Raw genomic sequence first — 18,914 nt, forward strand, 5'->3', positions numbered from 1 at the left:
TCAAAGTGCTCACCACACATCTAGATAAGTTCCTTAAGGGGTCTACTTTCCAAAATGGTGTCACTTGTGGGGGGTTTCAATGTTTAGGCACATCAGGGGCTCTCCAAACGCAACATGGCGTCCCATCTCAATTCCAGTCAATTTTGCATTGAAAAGTCAAATGGCGCTCCTTCCCTTCCGAGCTCTGCCATGCACCCAAACAGTGGTTTACACCCACATATGGGGTATCAGCGTACTCAGGACAAATTGCACAACATCTTTTGGGGTCCATTTTCTCCTGTTACCCTTGGTAAAATAAAACAAATTGGAGCTGAAGTAAATTTTGTGTGAAAAAAAGTTAAATGTTCATTTTTATTTAAACATTCCAAAAATTCCTGTGAAACACCTGAAGGGTTAATAAACTTCTTGAATGTGGTTTTGAGCACCTTGAGGGGTGCAGTTTTTAGAATGGTGTCACACTTGGTTATTTTCTATCATATAGACCCCTCAAAATGACTTCAAATGAGATGTGGTCCCTAAAAAAAAAAAATGGTGTTGTAAAAATGAGAAATTGTTGGTCAACTTTTAACCCTTATAACTCCCAAACAAAAAAAAATTTTGGTTCCAAAATTGTGCTGATGTAAAGTAGACATGTGGGAAATCTTACTTATTAAGTATTTTGTGTGACATATGTCTGTGATTTAAGGGCATAAAAATTCAAAGTTGGAAAATTGTGAAATTTTCAAAATTTTTGCCAAATTTCCATTTTTTTCACAAATAAACACAAGTTATATCGAATAAATTTTGCCACTAACATGAAGTACAATATCTCACCAGAAAACAATGTCAGAATCGCCAAGATCCATTGAAGCGTTCCAGAGTTATAACCTCATAAAGGGACAGTGGTCAGAATTGTAAAAATTGGCCCGGTCATTAACGTGCAAACCACCCTCGGGGCTTAAGGGGTTAATAGGGTTGTCTCATCTTCTTAAATGGGTAAAATTGCAGTTTTCCTCTAACTAAACTCTTCTCTATTTTCTAGAAATAGAGATTTGTATATTTACAGTTCACGGCTCATTGCCCTAGGTTACCAGCCACGTCTGCAGTCTTCTAGGCACCTAACACAGCGCTCCCATGCTCTTTGCTATATACAGCTTGTAAGCACTGGTCTAAACCTTGCTGGATCCTGCCAGCCTGCACTCCTCCTTGCAGCATGGGAGAAGTTTGGACCAACTTTTGAACACAGAGCTGGAGAAAACCTCTGTTTTAGGTAGTCAGACGTCATGTAGTTAACATTGGACTGACAATATGAGTGGCTTCATTATTTACTGCACTCTTCAACATTTCCTATTTGTCCTTAATTGTTGGGACGAGACTTGAATATACTGTATAGGTTAATTTACCCGGAATCTGTTTATTCTGCTGCTGTCACTCTGATCTGTGCACTTGTCTGCTCAGCAGCCACTAACCACTGAATGTATTCATGCTCATACAACATAATTCCCTTCTTCTTTTCCTTTTATAGAGACACGTTTGAACTAAATTTTATGGATTCGAAGCCAGCCAGCGGCTACTATGACTTCTCTGTGAGCGTGGAGGGTGACAGCCGCTTCCTGGCAAGCCAGGTGGAGGTGTGTATGACCTCAAATCTGTGTGACACGGAAACCTATAATTAATAGTGCCAACTCATCTAGCAAATGTGCTGCATAATGTGATGTAGAGCTTTCCAGGGCCTTTTCATTTTTATTGCTGGGGTCTAATTATCCTAATTATCCACTTGGAATGTCTGCATATGAAAGGCGTGAGCAGAAAATGATGGCTCTGAATCTTTACTTTGCCAGGTTCTGAACCCCTTGAGATCAGCAAGAGACTCTTGAATGAAATTGCACAAGGCTGAGGGACATTGTGCCCTCATTCTTCCATTTTAAACAAGTGCAAGGCAGCAGTTTGTCTTTCACTCATAAATTGTAGCTATTCTATCTGCTATGGGAGCAGAGACGAGAAATGGTTAATATGAATCAGTATTAACCCTTAAGTGGCTCATCAAGTTTAGCCATGAAAACGCTTGAGGACAACACAGTGTCTCTGTGTGTGAGCGGATCATTGTTATAGAAAAATGAACTGGACTGTAAACTGTTCCTATTACAGATTAAGGTGAAGGTGTCAACAGAAGTTGGAATCAGCAACGTTGATCTCTCCATTGTGGATAAAGACCAGAGTATTTCTCCTAAAACTACCAGGTAATTGTAGCATCAGTTCACAGTATGTCAGGTGCGTAAGAGAAAACTAAAAGGACTTCTTTCTTTAGGGTGGCATTCCCTTCTAAAGCCAAAGGACCATTTACTGCTGACAGCCACCAGAATTTTGCCCTGTCTTTCCAGCTTACTGATGTGAACACAGGAGCCAGTCTGACACCTCATCAGGTACATCTCCTATAACACTTGTCCCATGCTGCCACCAACAATTAGGACATTGACATGACATTGTGTTTCTGAGGAAATAGCCAGTCCAGAACGTCCTATATACAGTATTTCATCACACATCAAGCTGAAGGCGGATGTAATGAAGTCATGTAATGAAGTCCTGTGAGATTAATGCAATGTTATGCCTCAGTGGCAGTCGCAACATAAAGTAGGAAAAACAGAGAGTCAGAAATCATTAACAGCTTCTTTAAGGGGATGTCCAAGCATATATTATTACCTATTTTTGGGATAGGTCATTAAATAAAGTTTGTGTCTTGATCCCACATATAACAAAAAGCCCTCCTACTAATGGTGCACAAATAGGATTCCACTCCACAATAAGTAGAAAATGAATTTGCCACTCCAGAATTGATGCAAAGATTATTAAATAAAAACATATAATCTTTGCATCAATTCCAGAGAGTACCAAATTCACCTTTTACATGATCCCACGTAAGCAATGGTTGGGTAGAAAGAGAAAAAAGGTGGCACTCATCCTCCAAATTTAGCGAGTCCTTTATTCAGTCCATTTAAATGGTTACAGTGGGAGAGAAGTGGAAAACTTCTGTGGGCAATGGCCGTTTCGCCCAAACTGCGCTTCAGCGGGTCCTGTGTTGGCAGGAAGTGACGAGGCATCCTATTATAGTGAAAGGAACGCCCCACATTTGATTCTAACAGAAATTAGTTTAGAACTATATGTCACGCCTCCCGACAGAGCAGAAGAACAAACTGATAATGAGCCACAAAACTAAATAAAAAAAATAATTATACAAAAACATAAAGACTAATCTAAAAACAAGAATGTATACAATAGCCCTTTTACAAAAATACCATCATGTCAATTTTATCAATGAGTCCAGAGGAACCATGCGCCCCTGTGTTCCTGCATGTGTTCAATCAGTCGCCTGGAACCTTTTCCTGTAAATATAGATCTGGAATGCTCCATAAAACTGACAGAGAGGGCGGATGGTCTAACAAAAATAAAAGAAACTGCAGGGACAAAAGATTACATGTACCACAGAACATGATCTACACCAGATGAAATCTTGAACTTGGTGAGTAATGTCACCGATTTTCAATATTTTATCAGTGAGATGAAAGCGGCAGAAGGAGCAATGGCCACATTTAGTTACCTTTTGGTTTGTATCTGTCAAGGCAATTTTTTGTGCGTATTTTAACCGATTCTGTACCAAACAATCTTTCAGGTTAGTACCTCTTATTGGCAATTAGAGGTCTTCGGGACACTACCTCTGTCAGATCTGCATCTCTGTAGTGATGAGCGAGTGTACTCGTTGCTCGGGTGACCTCTGAGTATTTGACTGCTCGGAGATTTAGTTTTCATCGTGGCAGCTGAATGATTTACAGCTACTAGCCTGCTTGATAACATTCCCTAGCAACCAGGCAACCCCCACATGTACTCAGCCTGGCTAATAGCCATAAATCATTCAGCTGAGGCAAGGAAAACTAAATCTCCGAGCAGTCATAAATACTCAGAGGTCACCAGAGCGTGCTCGGGAAAACCCAAGCAATGAGTACACTCGCTCATCACCACATCTCTGTCTAGAATATGCCAGTTTTGTTTATAACTATCCATTGGTCCAAACTGGAAACTGAATAGAAATCTTTTCTTCTTTACCCTTGGGAAGATCACGATCTCTGTTCACATTCAGGAGATCTCTGTGTGACTGAGCTGCAGCTCTCCATGGCTTCATCTAGGGACCTTAGTGGGTTTCCCCTTTTGGCCAATTTCATTTTAAAGTCAGTGGCTGGCTCCAAAAACCATGTGTGATCACAGTTTATCCATCTGAGCCTCAAAAACTGGCTATAAGGTAAAGCTTTTTTTGTATGAGGTGGATGTGCACTAGAAAAGTGCAAAAAGGAATTGGAGGCAGTGGGTTTCTTATAAACCTGTTCTTATATTGCCATCAACTATGCCTATTTTTACATCTAGGAAGACTAGATCCGAGCCACCAAAGTTGGAAGTGAATTTCATGTTCATTGTATTCTCGGTGTTCAGGTAATGAACAAATTCCTGAAACTGAGCTTCCGTGGCCGCCCATACTATTAGGATGTCGTCTAGATAGTTCATATATAATCTGATGTATTTCAAGAAAGGATTGCATCCTGTGTAGACGACACCCTCCTCCAGCACAGCAAAAAACAGATTTGCAAATGTGCATGCAACCTGTGTGCCCATGGCCGTACCGGTTCTTTGAAGGTACTAAGTGTCTAGAAACTTAAGGGCATTATGTTTCAAAACGAAATTTAGAGCTCCACAAGCAAAATCTATAAATTTCCTTGTGTTGTCAGTACTTGACAAAATGGAGCGTATCGCTTCCACACCCTGTTCCTGGGGGATTCTGGTGTAAAGGCGTTCCACGTCAATGGAAGTTAGTGAGAAGCCACCTTTCCAGGTAAACTCCTGGATTATCCGTAGGAAGTCACCAGTCTCAAGTAAGAGGGAATATTTTTTAAGAGCGGTCGGGGCAGCCAGTCCATATACTGGGAAATGGGTTCTGCTAGGGATCCTATCACAGAAACTATGGGGCGATTTGTGGAGTTTCGGTATGAAGTTCCAGTGAGTTTTTTGGGGCAATTCAGGAAACCGCTTTTCAGCCTTTTTGTATGAAATAATACCGAAGTCTATAGAGTGTCTCAGGAAAGAATGTAATTCTTTACGACACTTGTCTGTGGGGTCTTAAGAAAGCATCAAATAAGTGTCCGTGTCAGCAAGCTGTCTATATGCCTCATGTAGATAGTAATCCCTTGTGAGTAATACTAAATTTCCACCTTTATCAGCTTGTCTATCATATCATCCCAACTTCTTATCACTTGTAACGCCCTTCCCCCCCTTTGTGAGGTTAGATGGTGATTTTGGATATATGAGTGCTTCCATATCCTTAATTAGTTGATCATGGAAGATATCAATGACATTTCCCGGTGATGCGGGTGGTATATATCTAGATTTCAACCCACCAACAAAAGGTCTCATGGGAATGTTAGAGGTCTTGCAGTCTACATTGTAATTTTCATCATAGAGACTGAACAAGAGAGCGGCATCACTCGCTATTGTGGCTGAATTCAAGGACTTATCTTCCTCAACCATGAAACCTAAAGATCCAATCTTACAGGTTATTTCTCCCGACGGGAAAGATGAGGGGTGTGATTGGGAGGAAAGAAATGACTTATGCAAATGTATTTTTAGAATTTCTTTAAATAAATCAATTTTAACCCCTTTCTGCCATTGGACATACAATTCCGTCCATGTGGGGTGGGCCCTAATTCCCAAGCACGGAATAGTACGTCCAGCACGATCGGCCGCGCTCACGGGGGGAGCGCGGCCAATCGCGGCCGGGTGTCAGCTGCCTATCGCAGCTGACATCCGGCACTATGTGCCAGGAGCGGTCACGGACCGCCCCCGGCACATTAACCCCCGGCACACCGCGATCAAACATGATCGCGGTGTGCCAGCGGTACAGGGAAGCATCACGCAGGGAAGGGGCTCCCTGCGGGCTTCACTGAGACCCCCGGAGCAACGCGATGTGATCGCGTTGCTGCGAGGGTCTCCTACCTCCTATCCCTGCAGACCCCGGATCCAAAATGGCCGCGGGGCTGCATCCGGGTCCTGCAGGGATTACTTCCGGGTGCCGTGCAGGAGCTTGTAAGCCTGCACGGCTGTAAGTGAGATCGGTGATCTGACAGAGTGCTGTGCACACTATCAGATCGGCGATCTGTGATGTCCCCCCCTGGGACAAAGTAAAAAAGTAAAAAAAAAAATTCCCACATGTGTAAAAAGAAAAAAAATTCCTAAATAAAGAAAAAAAAATATATATTATTCCCATAAATACATCCCTTTATCTAAATAAAAAAAAATCAAACAATAAAAGTACACATATTTAGTATCGCCGCATCCGTAACGACCCCACCTATAAAACTATATCACTAGTTAACCCCTTCAGTGAACACCGTAAAAAAAAAAAAAAGAGGCAAAAAACAACGCTTTATTCTCATACCGCCAAACAAAAAGTAGAATAACACGCGATCAAAAAGACAGATATAAATAACCATGGTACCGCTGCAAACGTCATCTTGTCCCGCAAAAAACGAGCCGCCATATAGCATCATCAGCGAAAAAATAAAAAAGTTAGTCCTCAGAATAAAGCGATGCCAAAATAATTATTTTTTCTATAAAATCGTTTTTATCGTATAAAAGCGCCAAAACATAAAAAAATGATAGAAATGAGGTATCGCTGTAATCGTACTGACCCGAAGAATAAAACTGCTTTATCAATTTCACCAAACGCGGAACGGTATAAACGCCTCCCCCAAAAGAAATTCATGAATAGCTGGTTTTTGGTCATTCTGCCTCACAAAAATCGGAATAAAAAGCGATCAAAAAATCTCCCGTGCCCGAGCATGTTACCAATAAAAACGTCAACTCGTTCCGCAAAAAACAAGACCTCACATGACTCTGTGGACTCAAATATGGAAAAATTATAGCTCTCAAAATGTGGTAACGCAAAAAATATTTTTTGCAATAAAAAGCTTCTTTCAGTGTGTGACGGCTGCCAATCATAAAAATCCGCTAAAAAACCCGCTATAAAAGTAAATCAAACCCCCCTTCATCACCCCCTTAGTTAGGGAAAAATAAAAAATTTTTAAAAATGTATTTATTTCCATTTTACCGTTAGGGTTGGGGCTAGGGTTAGGGCTAGGGTTAGGGTTGGGGCTAGGGTTGGGGCTAGGGTTAGGGTTGGGGCTAGGGTTAGGGTTAAGGCTACAGTTAGGGTTGGGGCTAAAGTTAGGGTTGGGGCTAAAGTTAGGGTTAGGGTTTGGATTACATCTACGGTTGGGAATAGGGTTGGGATTAGTGTTAGGGGTGTGTCTGGGTTAGAGGTGTGGTTAGGGTTACCGTTGGGATTAGGGTTAGGGGTGTGTTTGGATTAGGGTTTCAGTTATAATTGGGTTTCCACTGTTTAGGCACATCAGGGGCTCTCCAAACGCGACATGGCGTCCCATCTCAATTTCAGCCAATTCTGCGTTAAAAAAGTAAAACAGTGCTCCTTCCTTTCCGAGCTCTCCCGTGCGCCCAAACAGGGGTTTACCCCAACATATGGGGTATCAGCGTACTCGGAATACATTGGAGAACAACTTTTGGGGTCCAATTTCTCCTGTTACCCTTGAGAAAATACAAAACTGGGGGCTAAAAAAATAATTTTTGTGGAAAAAAAAATATTTTTTATTTGCATGGCTCTGCGTTATAAACTGTAGTGAAACAATTGGGGGTTCAAAGCTCTCACAACACATCTAGATGAGTTCCTTAGGGGGTCTACTTTCCAAAATGGTGTCACTTGTGGGGGGTTTCTACTGTTTAGGTACATTAGGGCCTCTGCAAACGCAATGTGACGCCTGCAGACCATTCCATCTAAGTCTGCATTCCAAATGGCGCTCCTTCCCTTCCGAGCCCTCCCATGCGCCCAAACGGTGGTTCCCCTCCACATATGGGGTATCAGCGTACTCAAGACAAATTGGACAACAACTTTTGGGGTCTAATTTCTCCTGTTACCCTTGGGAAAATACAAAACTGGGGGCTAAAAAATAGTTTTAGGGGGAAAAAATTTTTTTTTTATTTTCACGGCTATGCGTTATAAACTGTAGTGAAACACTTGAGGGTTCAAAACTCTCACAACACATCTAGATGAGTTGCTTAGGGGGTCTACTTTCCAAAATGGTGTCACTTGTGTTTTTTTTTTTTACTGTTTAGGTACATTAGGGCTCTGCAAACGCAATGTGACGCCTGCAGACCATTCCATCTAAGTCTGCATTCAAAATGGCGCTCCATCCCTTCCGAGCCCTCCCATGCGCCCAAACAGTGGTTTACCCCCACATATGGGGTATCAGCGTACTCAGGACAAATTGGACAACAACTTTTGGGGTCCAATTTCTTCACTTACCCTTGGGAAAATAAAAAATTGGGGGCGAAAAGATCATTTTTGTGGGAAAAAAAATGTTTGTTTTATTTTTACGGCTCTGCATTATAAACTTCTGTGAAGCAGTTGGTGGGTCAAAGTGCTCACCACACCTCTAGATAAGCTCCTTAGGGGGTCTACTTTCCAAAATGGTGTCACTTATGGGGGGTTTCAATGTTTAGGCACATCAGGGGCTCTCCAAACGCAACATGGCGTCCCATCTCAATTCCAGTCAATTTTGCATTGAAAAGTCAAATGGCGCTCCTTCGCTTCCGAGCTCTGTCATGCGCCCAAACAGTGGTTTACCCCCACATATGGGGTATCGGCGTACTCAGGACAAATTGTACAACATCTTTTGGGGTCCATTTTCTCCTGTTACCCTTGGTAAAATAAAACAAATTGGAGCTGAAGTAAATTTTGTGTGAAAAAAAGTTAAATGTTCATTTTTATTTCATTCCAAAAATTCCTGTGAAACACCTTAAGGGTTAATAAACTTCTTGAATGTGGTTTTGAGCACCTTGAGGGGTGCAGTTTTTAGAATGGTGTCACACTTGGGTATTTTCTATCATATAGACCCCTCAAAATGACTTCAAATGAGATGTGGTCCCTAAAAAAAAAATGGTGTTGTGAAAATGAGAAATTGCTGGTCAAATTTTAACCCTTATAACTCCCTAACAAAAAAAAAATGTTGGTTCCAAAATTATGCTGATGTAAAGTAGACATGTGGGAAATGTTACTTATTAAGTATTTTGTGTGACATATCACTGTGATTTAATTGCATAAAAATTCAAAGTTGGAAAATTGCAAAATTTTCAAAATTTTCGCCAAATTTCCGTTTTTTTCACAAATAAACGCAGGTAATATCAAAGAAATTTTGCCACTATCATGAAGTACAATAAGTCACGAGAAAACAGTGTCAGAATCACCGGGATCCGTTGAAGCGTTCCAGAGTTATAACCTCCTAAAGGGACAGTGGTCAGAATTGTAAAAATTGGCCCGATCCATAACGTGCAAACCACCCTTGGGGGTGAAGGGGTTAAAGTCCATAATATCAAACTCACTTGGAATACAGAACCACAGACCCTTGGAGAGGACCGAGATACAATGTTTGTCTCGTGTGTGGTCTGTGAGATTTACGATGGTATTCCTCCATTATTGCCTCCATGACACTTGTTTGTTTGCTGTCCAGTTGTTGTCTTGCGCTTCCCACCACCCCTTCTGATTCTCCTCCTAAAGGGTTAACTGACGAACTTGCATCATTCTCCCGTTTATCCACCAAAAAATATAAATGGTTCTGATCTTCATTCGCACTGGAATCTGTCTGTTGCCAGTAGTCCTTTTGCAGGCATTTTTTATTGTTGAAATTTCTTTTGTGCCAATTTCTAATCTATTTTTTTATTAAAGATTGCAACAACATTTTATCCCTGTCAGTAGAAAATTCTTTATTGTCTGTAAAGTGGGACAGATCTTTGTAAATGCAGAGACCTCGTGGTACTCTATCACATTCCATGTAGGATTTCAGGCAATTACTGGTCCAGAAAAGATGGATTTCACGTTCAGCAAGATTAGTGACTTTAAACTCCAAGGTTTCTGTGCCGACGGTGTGTAGGGCGTCTTGGTGTTCACAATCATAAATGTATTTTTCCACATTCTCTCTACCCGGCAACACTTGCAAGAAAGACACACAGGGAATCCAGACTTATTGACAATTGCAGGGTTGGAACAAGACAATAAAGAATTTTCTACAGAATGTGATAAAATGTTGTTGCAATGTTCCCATGATTTACTCGGTTTGGTTCTGAAACAAAACCAAAAAAAATCATCTTGAAACGAACAAAGATCTGGAGAAAGCAAAAATAGAACTGCATTCTAGACTGACTGACAATCAATGGTCAATCTTTAATAAAAAAAAAAAAAAATAGATAAGAAATTGGTTTTGACCCAGGTTGCAATTAAACAAAGAAAACTAAATAAATTTATAAGAGACTAAGCTGATTTTGATTCTAACCAGATTTTCAACTGGAATAAGAACCAACCTAAACAAAAGAAAAATGGGGATGCCTAGGCACAAAAGAAATTTCAACAATAAAAAGGCCCACAAAAGGACTACTGGACAACGGACTGAGATTCCTGTGTGACCGAAGACCAAAGCTATTTGTATTCTTTAGTGGATAAATGGGAGAATGATGCAGGTTCGTCAGTTAACCCTTTGGGAGGAGAATCAGAACGGGCAGTCAGAGGTGCAAGACAGCAAACGGAAACAAGTGTCATGGAGGCAATAATGGAGGAATTCCGTCGTAAATCTCACAGACCACACACACGAGACAAACATTGTATCTCGGTCCTCTCCAAGGGTCTGTGGTTCTGTATTCCTAGTGAGTTTGATATTATGGACTTTAAAATTGATTTATTGAAAGCAATTCTTAAAATACATTTGCATAAGTCATTTCTTTCCACCCAATCACACCCCTCATCTTTCCCGTTGGGAGAAATAACCTGTAAGATTGGATCTTTAGGTTTTATGGTTGAGGAAGATAAGTCCTTGAATTCAGCCACAGTAGCGAGTGATGCCGCTCTCTTGTTCAGTCTCTATGATGAAAATTACAATGTAGACTGCAAGACCTCTAACATTCCCACGAGACCTTTTGTTGGTGGGTTGCAATCTAGATATATACCACCCGCATCACCGGGAAATGTCATTGATATCTTCCATGATCAACTAATTAAGGATATGGAAGCACTCATATATCCAAAATCACCATCTAATCTCACAATGGGGGGAAGGGCGTTACAAATGATAAGAAGTTGGGATGATATGATAGACAAGCTGATAAAGGAGGAAATTTAGTATTACTCACAAGGGATTACTATCTACATGAGGCATATAGACAGCTTGCTGACACGGACACTTATGTGATGCTTTCTTAAGACCCCACAGACAAGTGTCGTAAAGAATTAGTCTTTCCTGAGACACTCTATAGACTTCGGTATTATTTCATACAAAAAGGCTGAAAAGCTGTTTCCTGAATTGCCCAAAAAAACTCACTGGAACTTCATACCGAAACTCCACAAATCGCCCCATAGTTTCTGTGATAGGATCCCTAGCAGAACCTATTTCCCAGTATATGGACTGGCTGCCCCGACCGCTCTTAAAAAATATTCCCTCTTACTTGAGACTGGTGACTTCCTACGGATAATCCAGGAGTATACCTGGAAAGGTGGCTTCTCACTAACTTCCATTGACGTGGAACGCCTTTACACCAGAATCCCCCAGGAACAGGGTGTGGAAGCGATACGCTCTATTTTGTCAAGTACTGACAACACAAGGAAATTTATTGATATTGCCTGTGGAGCTCTAAATTTCGTTTTGAAACATAATGCCTTTTAAGCTTCTAGACACTTGGTACCTCCAGAGCATTGGTACGGCCATGGGCACACAGGTTGAATGCACATGTGCAAATCTGTTTTTTGCTGTGCTGGAGGAGGGTGTCGTCTACACAGGGCACAATCCTTTCTTGAAATACATCAGATTATATATGAACTATGTAGAAGACATCCTAATAGTATGGGCGGCCACGGAAGCTCAGTTTCAGGAATTGGTTCATTACCTGAACACCGAGAATACAATGAACATGAAATTCACTTCCAACTTTGGTGACTCGGATCTAGTCTTCCTAGATGTAAAAATCGGCATAGTTGCCTCCAATTCCTCCTTGCACTTTTCTAGTGCACATCCACCTCACAAAAAAAGCTTTACCTTTATAACCAGTTTTTGGGGCTGAGATGGATAAACTGTGATCACACATGGTTTTTGGAGCCAGCCACTGACCTTAAAATGAAACTGGCCAAAAGGGGAAACCCACTAAGGTCCCTAGGTGAAGCCATGGATAGAGCCGCAGCTCGGTCCCACAGAGATCTCCTGAATGTGAACAGAGATCGTGATCTTCTCAAGGGTAAAGAAAAAAAGATTTGTATTCAGTTTCCAGTTTGACCAATGGATAGTTATAAACACAACTGGCATATTCTAGACAGAGATGCAGATCTGTGTCCCGAAGACCTCCAATTGCCAATAAAAGAGGTACTAACTGGAAAGATTGTTTGGTACAGAATCTGTTAAAATCCACAACAAAATATTGGCTTGACAGTTACAAACCAAAAGGTAACCAAGTGTGGCCATTGCTCCTTCTGCCGCTTTCATCTCACTGATAAAATATTGAGAATTGGTCACATTACTCACCAAGTTCAGGATTTCATCTCGTGCAGATCATGTTCTGTGGTATATGTAATCCTTTTTTTGTCCCTGCAGTTTCTTTTATATTGGTAAGACCATCCGCCCTCTTTTTGTCAGTTTTCGGGAGCAGTCCAGATCTATAATTACAGGAAAAGGTTCCAGGCGACTGATTGAACACATGCAGGAAAGACACGCAGGGAATCCAGACTTATTGACATTTGCGGGGTTGGAACAAGTTCACTTGCCTCCACAAGGGGGCGCTCTCCATAGGTTACTGTCCAAAGGAGTCCAGATGGATTCTGCGCACACGGGCACAGGGTCCCTCTGGACTCAATGATAAAACTGACATGACGGTATTTTTGTAAAAGGGCTATTGTATACATTCTTGTTTTTAGATTAGTCTGTATGTTTTTGTATAATTTTTAATTTAGTTTTGTGGCTCATTTTTTGTTTGTTCTTCTGCTCTGTCGGGAGGAGTGAGCCATCGTTCTAAACTAATTTCTGATGTAATCACCTGTGGGGCATTCCTTTCACTATAATAGGATGCCTCGTTACTTCCTGCCAACATAGGACTCGCTGAAGCGCAGTTAGGGCGAAACGGCCATTGCCCACAGAAGTTTACTACTTCTCTCTCGCTGTAACCGTTTAAATGGACTGAATAAAGGACTCGCTTAATTGGGAGGATGAGTGCCACCTTTTATCTCTTTTTGGACACTATTTGAATTCTCAGTTTTTGGTGTGCACCCGTACTCTTTCAGTTGTCCAATGCCTGGTTACACAGGTGGAAGTTAGAGCATGGCTGCAAATTCACAGAGGTAGGTGGTGGCAATCTACTCTTTGACATAAATGGTTGGTTAGATCCTGCTAAAATATAATGTACCAAGAGAGAGTGGGAAAACTATATAATATAGCAGCCACAGCAAAAGAGGTGATTCTGCACAGTTACATTCAATGTATCTGCAGATTTCAGCTTAGGGTGTTCTCCTCTCCACGATCCTATACCAGTATGTAGTAGGTGTGATAATATTAGCAAATACCTCCAATTAGAAATGTAGTATAGTTCTTCTGATTTGCTATGTCACTTGCCTCATGGAGGCTATTGCAGTAGCTAAGGTATCCATGTCTCCGACCACAAAGAGCTGTTTAATTGTCACTATATAAGTGGCTGTAACCATGGATACCTAAGGTCCTGCAATGCAGTGCATGAGGTACTTAACATAGCAAATCAACAGAACTATACTACATTACTATTTGGTGGTGTTTGCTAATATTATTACACCTACTACATATTGGGATGCGATCTTGGAGATGGGAATACACCTTTTAATAGCAGTTGATCGGAGAGGGTCTTGGCCCCCCAAATCTGATATTCTTAAGTGTAGGTTATAGTTTTTAAGTATTCAGTGCTGTGAAAGCGGACCTCTGGCTCTCATGACTAGCAATGTGCTGTTCCTCCTGTGAGTGTGTAAATGCATTGACAAATCGGAGATACGAAGCTGCTCCTTAGCAGTAGGGTGCCTACAGTCAGAGGCAGTGACTGATTGGGTAGTGTCAGACATACACCATTTTCAATGTATTCATACATTGCTAGGGGTAGTAGTAGTAAAAGTAAATCTCAATATATTATAAAGTGAAGCTCTGTTTTATGGTGAATGCAGTTATTTTCTGAAACAGCCCTGTTAGGTGAGCCTCTGTAACCTGCTAATACTATAAATCAAAGACCGAGCCACCATATGCTACTGGAATTCTTTACAACTAATTACAGATTGCATTTTGGTAAATGTAAACTTAAACTTATTTTTTGCTTGATTTCCAGACATTTGTTCGCCTTCATAACCAGAAGACTAGCCAAGAAGTGGTGTTTGTTGCGGAGCCTGACAATAAGGGCACATATAGATTTGAGCTTGATCCATCTGAGAGGAAGTCAGAGTTTGACTCTGCGTCCGGCACTTACACGCTGTACTTAATTGTAGGCGATGCCACTCTGGAGAATCCCATTCTGTGGAATATGGTATGCTGTAGGCACTGTTATAAAATAGTTACTAGCTATAGCCTTGTATGTCTAGCAACAAAAAGCTTGTGGCTAAAATGGCATTAAACGCACAAGGATAGTTTTTTATTTGTTTATTTATTTTTTAAAATCCTGCTTTAGGCTGATGTAGTCATTAAATTCCCTGAAGAAGATGCCCCAACCGCTGTTCAAAGCAAGAACCTATTCACCCCCAAACCAGACATTCAGGTAACTGGATTAATGGCATATGATTGAAGTCAAAAGTGTATGTGCACACAATCCGTAACTGGCAGTGCTTTGGATGCAGAGCGTGTTCGCTGCGTTCAAAGCGCTGCCATCTATTGAACCCAGGTGAATGTGTTCACTGAACCGTGCGGATTCACCACATTCAGTACATTCTATTGGTGAAATTTCTCTTGCGTCTCCACAAGAGAAATTGACATGCTGCGGTCTGGAAATAGGTGTCACAGGTCCGTCTCCTCAGTTGATCCGCAGATGTCTGTGGACGCATAGTGGGCATGGGATTTTCTTGAAATCCCATCCACTATGCTGTAACACCTGGATGCTGTGGTTTGGACGCTGCACAAGTACGCAGCGTCCAACCTGCAGTGTTTACTGATTGTGTGCAGATACCCAAATGGGTTTACATTGTTGGAGAAAACTTGTCTGGTAACTTTCTGGATGTTTCATGGAAAATACATTTATCAAGATAACTTGGTCAATAATGAGAAACTGAACTTGAAATTGCATACTGATCACAGCAGATAAAATTCCTCACTTCATGGGCACCCATGCTAGAATCACAGAATGTAGTTTATTATCATTTGCCGAGCAGATGGCTACTTTACAAATCATCCCCACTAACTTGATCCACATGATGTTTCTGTTAAAAGGTTATTCTCAGCCGATCATTTATGACATAAGACTAAGATAGGCCTTAACATTGATTGCTGAACTTCTTCATTCTCTACTCTTGCACAGCGCTGCTGACGATCACTCAATAGCGCAGTGTTACTTCTTACTATGGTTTGCATACTCCTTTACTCGTGGGAGAAAGAAATTTGTTCCCAAGAAAAGATTTGGAAATTATGTCCTATTTGCCTTCACTGCAGATCAGTGTCCTCTTTCCGATTGCTCTTTGTAGTCTTCCATTGCTAGCGTGAGTTGCTAGATATATTTTGTCTGTATGAATGACTTGTCTAATGTACATGTTTGTATGTGCAGCACTTATTCCGGGAGCCTGAGAAGAGGCCACCTACTGTTGTATCAAATACTTTCACCGCCCTGGTCCTGGCACCATTGTTCCTGCTTTTTATTCTTGTAAGTTACAATACTAAGTCTATTACTTTTTCTAACACACTGCCTAAACGTTAAAGAAACTGACATTTATGATTATTTATAGTAGCATGCCTCAACTTCCAAGTGGCGCACACAAATAATTTCTTTGATGTCATGTAATAAGAGATTTTTTTTTTCCAGTGGATAAAGATTGGTGTGAATATTTCCAACTTCAGCTTCTCTCCAAGCACGCTGATCTTCCATCTGGGACACGCCGGTATGTTTCCACATGCTATTACTTGCCATGTGTTCTAAATACAGAAGGCGTATCATTTCCTACATAATTGTATTATGCTTTCTAGCTATGTTGGGCCTGATGTATGTCTACTGGACTCAACTGAACATGTTCCAGACATTGAAATATTTGGCCCTACTGGGAATTGTCACGTTCCTGGCTGGAAACCGCATGCTCGCCCATAAAGCAGTCAAAAGGTAAAATAATTATTGTAATCGTCTTTACTTTCAGATGGAACCAGGTTGCTGAAATCAAAACAAAATGGCTGCTCTTAGGTGCCTTATGTACTTACACTTAGCACTTTCCAATTCTTGTATGTGTCCAGGAGTATTTCAGATTTAGGAAATGTGTTCCTTTATAATCTGCCTTCTCTGCCGTAATCTTGTCTTTACTGAGAGCCATCTCTGTGACTCCCAGGCTTTTACCTTCTCTTCCTCTGCTTCTGTCTCCTTCCTCCTTTCTCTCAGGACTGCAGCTGAACAGAGCAGTAGGTTGGCAAAGTATAGAACACTTCGGTAATCTGGGGGCGTCCCATGAAGTAAGGCTGCCTTACCAAATCATTTTATTACCTGCCCAACATGCATGCCAACCTTACTCCATATCATAAAACTTGCGCCTCGTGTCCACATTTAAGACTAACCACTTGCTGTCATGTGTCTGTTGCCATTGCATAGGAAATGAATTTCCACTCATAAGAGGTGTACTCCCTCTGTGTGTGGCTTTAATCCTCTCACGTGCAATGAATGGACTGTGTGCATCTTGCTCCACTAAAGAGCCACCTCACTATCCTGTCCTAACGTGCTTCATCGTCTTTTCCGGCTCAGCCTTTACTTGTGTGTAATATCGATGTGAATCCATTTAATATATTGTTCCTATTAAGGAAGAAAATATGTTCATGTACAAACTAATACAGAAGAACATTGGTACGTTAACATTAGGTTTTCTTTAAAAAAAAAAAAAAAAAATCAAGAGGAATCTTAACATCCATATTTTTTTTTTATGCCTTTCCCATGGGCAGCATGAAATCCCAACAATGCCCCCTGTTTTACGGAGAGACACATCTTACTTTTTAGAGAACATATGGGAGCATTTATCACCGACTCTTCTCCAGAATGGTGCTCTGAAACAATATTTGCTCCTTTTTAGGTTTAAGCATCTCATTAACAGGTCTGTGCCTCCTAATACATTGTGTCCATTTTACACCAAATGACTCTGTACTAAGGCAGGTATATGAGACGACGATCTGGTACTAGAAGATTCTGCTGCGAGGCTTTTTCCTGTCTGGTTGGCTTGATTGAATGGTGTACCCAGCCAGTTGGACAAGTTTCAAAAATACCTGTAACAATGTTTCAGAGTTGTTGTTTTTTTTATTTTTTAAAGTCTTTTGGTTGAGATTTCATGCTGTCTGTGGTTGGGGCAATATGTAATTGATGATGAGCTCCCTTTAAAGAAAAAAGTGTGCTCCAGCCGGACATGACCCATAAACAAAGCTATTTGATCTTTTTGTAATTGTCCTCTGTCTTCTGCATCCAGTTTGGTCAGACTGGTGGGTGACTGTTCAATTGCTAGACTGCTGTAATATATTGAATGTAGTCAGCGAGGGGAGATAGTAAGCATACTTAACAAATTATTGGAACCAAGCCTTTTCTCATACAAACGTGAACAGGTATGTATGGTCTCGCTCCGTATGACCACCTTTATGGAATGTGATTGAATATTTCTGTAATATATAATGTGACTGTCCTTTTGTGGAACTGTGTGTAGTGTGTAACAAGTATCATCTTTGTTTCAACAGGTCAGAAAAGTGAAGTGAGACAAGGTTTATAAAAAGTTAAAACACCCTAAGATGCCAGTGTCAATTCATCTGTACACTTTGAAAAATTGCAGTCCATTTTTATTTTATTTTTTTTATGTGCCCAGAATGTTTCCTCTGCACTGATTGTTGTGTGACGGCCCCTCAACTGCCCTTGCCGCTCTTCATTGAAACCACTGTGATACCGATTCCAGATGTTTCGTACACTGACCTCTTCCTGCCACGTGCAGGCTGTGAACTAGCTGTTGGCAAGTTTTTGCCTGGCCATTTTCACATATTGAAAGACAACCAAGATTTTGGGTGGCGTGGGGATTGGCAGCATGTTTTTTTGGGGGGGGGCAATGTGAAGAATGAAATTGGAAGAAGATGAAATGGGACTTCTGAAAACTTCTTCCCTTGTTGATAATAAAATGGAAGGTGAACGGGACTGTTTTGTTGTGAATTACCTTAAAAATTAAACAAAAAAATCAAGTTTGTAAAAAAAAAAAAAAAAAAAAGACTTTCAAAGAAAATACACAAGTTATAATATATACATACCATATATACCCGAGTAGAAGCTAAGTTTTTCAGCACATTTTTTGTGTGCTGAAAACGGCCTTTCCCCCCCCTCTCTCCTTGGCTTATACTCGAGTCATTGTCCCAGAAGACGGCGGGGGAGGCGGAGCAGCGGGTCACAGGAGGCAGAAGCCGGCGGCTGTGGCTAACTCCTGTGCCGGCTGCTAAAGAGAAATGAATAATTCACTGCACTGGCAGTGAATATTCATTTCTTTTTATAGCACTCGCACAATGTCAGCCGCAGCAGCCAGCTTCCAGCAGCTGCCGGGCGATCACGGGTGTGAGCTACTTAAGAGTTATGAATATTCACCTCTCTCCACT

The 18,914-nt window shown here is 41.1% G+C and overlaps 1 protein-coding gene across 2 annotated transcripts in view; it reads left to right on the top strand.

Annotated features, from left to right (window-relative positions):
• The window catches only part of RPN2 (ribophorin II), a 54,138-nt gene extending 35,673 nt beyond the window's left edge, over nt 1-18,465 (top strand). Inside the window, exons 9-18 of one of the 2 annotated variants that reach the window (XM_077251596.1) lie at nt 1,505-1,610; nt 2,128-2,219; nt 2,288-2,402; nt 14,458-14,652; nt 14,794-14,880; nt 15,877-15,972; nt 16,132-16,207; nt 16,293-16,422; nt 16,693-16,763; nt 18,021-18,465. In XM_077251596.1, the coding sequence (XP_077107711.1) occupies nt 1,505-1,610; nt 2,128-2,219; nt 2,288-2,402; nt 14,458-14,652; nt 14,794-14,880; nt 15,877-15,972; nt 16,132-16,207; nt 16,293-16,422; nt 16,693-16,744 (949 nt within the window). In that variant the 3' untranslated portion in view covers nt 16,745-16,763; nt 18,021-18,465. The remainder of the gene's footprint in view (nt 1-1,504; nt 1,611-2,127; nt 2,220-2,287; nt 2,403-14,457; nt 14,653-14,793; nt 14,881-15,876; nt 15,973-16,131; nt 16,208-16,292; nt 16,423-16,692; nt 16,764-18,020) is intronic. The other variant, XM_077251597.1, reaches the window with a different exon arrangement.
• The last annotated feature ends 449 nt before the right edge of the window (nt 18,466-18,914 follow it).

The sequence above is a fragment of the Ranitomeya variabilis genome, chromosome 4 (assembly GCF_051348905.1).
Source record: "Ranitomeya variabilis isolate aRanVar5 chromosome 4, aRanVar5.hap1, whole genome shotgun sequence".
NCBI lineage: Eukaryota > Metazoa > Chordata > Amphibia > Anura > Dendrobatidae > Ranitomeya > Ranitomeya variabilis.